This window comes from Eurypyga helias, unplaced genomic scaffold (assembly GCF_000690775.1).
Source record: "Eurypyga helias isolate BGI_N326 unplaced genomic scaffold, ASM69077v1 scaffold8896, whole genome shotgun sequence".
NCBI classification, from domain to species: Eukaryota; Metazoa; Chordata; class Aves; order Eurypygiformes; family Eurypygidae; genus Eurypyga; species Eurypyga helias.
Genome location: NW_010254666.1, coordinates 13614 through 17629, shown reverse-complemented (window position 1 = coordinate 17629; position 4016 = coordinate 13614). Strand labels below are relative to the sequence as shown.

The following is a 4016-nucleotide window of genomic DNA, read 5'->3' as shown; positions in this document are numbered from 1 at the left end:
TCTTTCCCACGCCCACGCCAAGCTCAGGCACAGAGAAGCTCGCGAGGTAGCGTGGGTCAGCAAGGCCAATACAGGGAGAATCACCTTATGTCAGGTGAATGTCTGCAGGACGAGGAACCTCACGCCATCCTTGCTGGCCAACGGGGAGGGATTAGGCACCAGCTGGTAGTTGTTTTCCCTAACCATTCACCATTTAGTGTTTTAATTCAAGTTTTCCCTTTCTGTTGCAGTGAAAGTATCCAAGTGTGGGCCAGTTTATTACTGTAAGATTATTCTGTTAGTTCTGGTTTAGGCTACCTCCTTTGCTGTTTTAAGCTGCATCTCTTCCAGGTGTGGTCTACTGGTCCACACAGCTCTGCACAGCTCTGGCAGAATATTTATACCAAGTAAATCCTTTTAAGTGAGTTGGCTCGTTAGCTAGCTTTCTTCATCCCATGCCATTGTCTTTCTTTTTTTGGTCTCTCCTCCCCCTTTCCCCCTACATTGCACATAAAGACAGACTTACACACTGAAAATTAAAAATGTGCATAAAGAGGAGATTTGGTTTTTTTTTTTTTTTTTGCAGATCGTGTGTGTCATAATATTCTTCTTTTCTTTTTATAAAAGGTCGTTGCAAAAAAGTACAGAAATTTTGATTTTCCACCTGAAATGACAGGGATTTCAAGATACTTGAACAATGCGTATGCAAGAGATGAATTTACAAACACTTGTCCTGCTGATCAAGAAATTGAGTATGCGTATTTGGATGTTGCAAAGAGAATGAAGTAAACAGAAGATGCCTCCGTTCTTCATCACTTCTGAGATATAGACGGACACCGGCCAAGGTGGGAGGGGAGAAAAAGCCAGCCTACTCTCTGCGGTGTAATTTTAAGTTCTACTACTGGCCAATCCTTGTTTTATAATGATTGTATAGCATTATTTGCTCATTCTTAAATTATGTATGTGTATGTTTGCGTGTCTGTACAGACAGACGCACACATGAACGTCTCCTGTGTGCTGCAAGTTAAAGGCATCGGTCACTGTTGAAGCGTCTGCTGAAGGCAGGGAAACGGTGTGGGTCACACAATTATAGCGACATTGCATACTAGTGACTTAAGCGAAATAGCCCTGTTTCTAACACACATTTAACCTGTCATTATTGCTGCCTCTGACCTCTGTTTCACAGTTGTTGCCAAACTTCATGGTTACTGGGAGGGTTTCTGTTTGCTTCTCTGCAAGCCTCTGAGGGCTGCAAGCCAGCAGCTGGTGCCCATGAGCACCCTGGCTAACCCAGGAGAGGGGCCAGTCTGTGGTGGGACTACCTGACTTCCCAGAAGCCCTCTCCTCTCTGCTAGAGACCTGCAGGGCAGGTCGATGAAGAACAGCTCCTTTTCACATTGCTTGAGTCATCTTTGGTATTTAACTAACTAAAGTAATAAGGATTCCTGCCTTCTCCTCGCTCAGGGCTGCATAACCCATCAAACTTCCCTCCTGGTGCTCCCAGAGAGAGGAACACAGACTGTCACTGGCCTACGGACTATTTAACAATAGGTATTTGACAAGGGAAGAGGGAGAGACCTAGTTGTGACTGCAGACAGAAGAAATGGGTGAACACCTGTCCCTAGCTACTGATCTTTCTTTGTCATCCTTCCATGACTCCCATTTGGTTCTGGAAAGCACAGATGAGGACTGGGTCTAAGTAAGAAATAGTCCTTCTAAACTTCCTTTTCCTGGTTGAGCTCCAGCCTATTGGCTTTCCCAGGGCAGCTGTTAGGACTTCGCTGCTGAGGGCTTTGCAGCAAGGTATCAGACAGGTATCTGTCAGGAACAAGGCAGATCTACCTCCTGCCTTAGGCGGGGGATGGATTAGATGTGCCCCTCCAGCCTTGCCTGAGCCTGAGTTCCAGGTAGCCAGGGCGGGTGAGAAACACCTTCTAGCCTGACGTCAGGGAGCGAATGACCAGAGACGTACGGGCTGTGAAAAGTGACGCCCACGGCTGCTTTCTGCTGAGCAGGCCCTCAGCAAATCCTTCGGAGTAAAGGGTGCAAGGCTTCAGTCATAGGGGGCACCTGGAAGTTTCCTCTGATGGATTTTGCCTGTATGTACAAAACAGATGTGAAAATGGCTAAAAATAGCCTTTGTAGCATCTATAGCCACAAAAAGACTGTTATAGACTAGTCATTCATCCTTGCCCATGTCAAACACATGCTTGCTTTTTAACAAAGCATTACTTAACAGTAATAGTTGGTGTCAGAGATACTGTGTCTGCGGTGTCTTCGTCTTACACGCCACACGGTCCTGATGCAAACGTGCTATCATCACAATCATTTGTAAGTGGCGTTAAACGTGCAGTTTTAGCTTGCCTTTACAGAAACCAGGCACAACACCTTTCCCACTCACCCCCTCGATTGTGAACTCTCATATTGGGGTTGATAGCTGAGCAGTCACTCATCACATATGACTAACTGTTACTTTGTATTTTCAAATACATACGTATATATAAAATATATAAAAAATGAAATCTATATACTCTTTTCATATGCCTTACAAATTTAAATAGAAAATATACAAATTCATAAGTAATTTGTACAGCGTTCTGTCTTTATTTCCTTGGTAATTTCCTGGTAAGGTGCATTGCAACAGTGTGGCCTGGATTTTAAGAAATAAGAGGTAAAACTTAACCCAGCTTTGATTTTGGAGGAATCACGTTTCTCACACCTGCAGTGAGATTTTGGGAACAATACATCCTGGCTGTGTCCACTACTGCTGGATGAAAAACCGAAGGGCCACCATGTAATCCTCGACCGCCGAGCCACCTAGCGCAAACTGTCCCACACCCACGCTGGTTTGGGGCTGACCACGTTTGTAACTGTTCGGCCTTGGGGAGATCCACTTGGGATGATCCAGGGACTGTCCACACTGCTCAACAGCTCTCAGCAATCCAAATCCGTGAGCCTTGTTCACTTCTCACTATACATACAGTTACAGCTGTTTATCATAAATAAATAACAAGAGACCCTGGGCTATTCTCTGGCCCTGAGGGCACGTAGCAACGATCGGTTCACATCCCTACAGCTCTTTTCTACCTCCTGGAAACAGGGTGGCCGCGTTGGCTGTGGAGAACAATACCTATCATCTCCAAATCATGCCTGGACGTTGGTGAGAGGGATGCTCTCTGGCACAGGTCAGAGTATTTATAACACAAGTCTTGACGGCGGTGAAGACAAATGAAAACGTGCTTGTGAAAGCACCAGAAGCAGCAGAAAAAACAAGGGTTAAAAAAAAGGAATAGGTGAATCTCTACGGGGCACTGCAGAACTAAATACATTCAAAGGATCTGATGGCAAGAAGGCAAAGAACAAACTGAAGCCTCAACCCAAGGTAAAGAGATGAGGAGTAATAGGAGGGCAGCACTAAACCAACCTAATAAAGAAAACATCAAAACAGTGGGAAGCAGGGATTTTCCCCTTGACTTTAAAGATCCTGACAGTTCCCCAGGGAGTGCAAAAGGCACATCCAGAAAACAGTTTGTTGTCACCCGTGGAGAATCTAAGAGCTGTGCCGCAACCCCACAGCCGGCAGCATTGGTCTGCCACCTCTCACACAGACCACCTGGGTGGGTGCCTGGGTGTGGGTGACCCATGGGACACCAAAAGCGAGTAAAATACCTGCCATTTAGAATAAACATCACCCTTCTCTTCCATATGCTCCCACAATGGCTTCCTGCCACTGGGCCCATGGTAACAACTTCCCTGTGGCCTGGACCTGCCTGCTTTTCTATCCCAAACAAAGCACCCATGTCCACATCCGGAGCCGGCTGCAGCTCAGGAGCTGGTGTGCCGGGGCTCAGCGGCAGCCCATCGCCATTCGTCCTTACTGACTGAAAAGGTCAAGAGCTGTATCTGCCTGAAATGCCACGTGGCTTTGAGTTATGCCACTGTTTATGGGTTATAGACACCCTGAAACATCTTTTTTGCTTCCAGATCATTAATTTAACCACCCTTGCCCTGTTTTCTTTGCCTACGGCTTCATCCAG

General features: G+C 46.2%; 1 protein-coding gene across 1 annotated transcript in view; it reads left to right on the top strand.

The window, feature by feature from the left end:
• CLIC6 (chloride intracellular channel 6) overlaps nucleotides 1-1035 on the top strand; it is a gene marked incomplete at its 5' end in the record, with an annotated part of 30984 nt that extends 29949 nt beyond the window's left edge. Inside the window, one exon of the mRNA XM_010153084.1 lies at nucleotides 607-1035. Within this exon, the coding sequence (XP_010151386.1) occupies nucleotides 607-768 (162 nt within the window). The remainder of the gene's footprint in view (nucleotides 1-606) is intronic.
• Between the last annotated feature and the right edge of the window lie 2981 nt (nucleotides 1036-4016).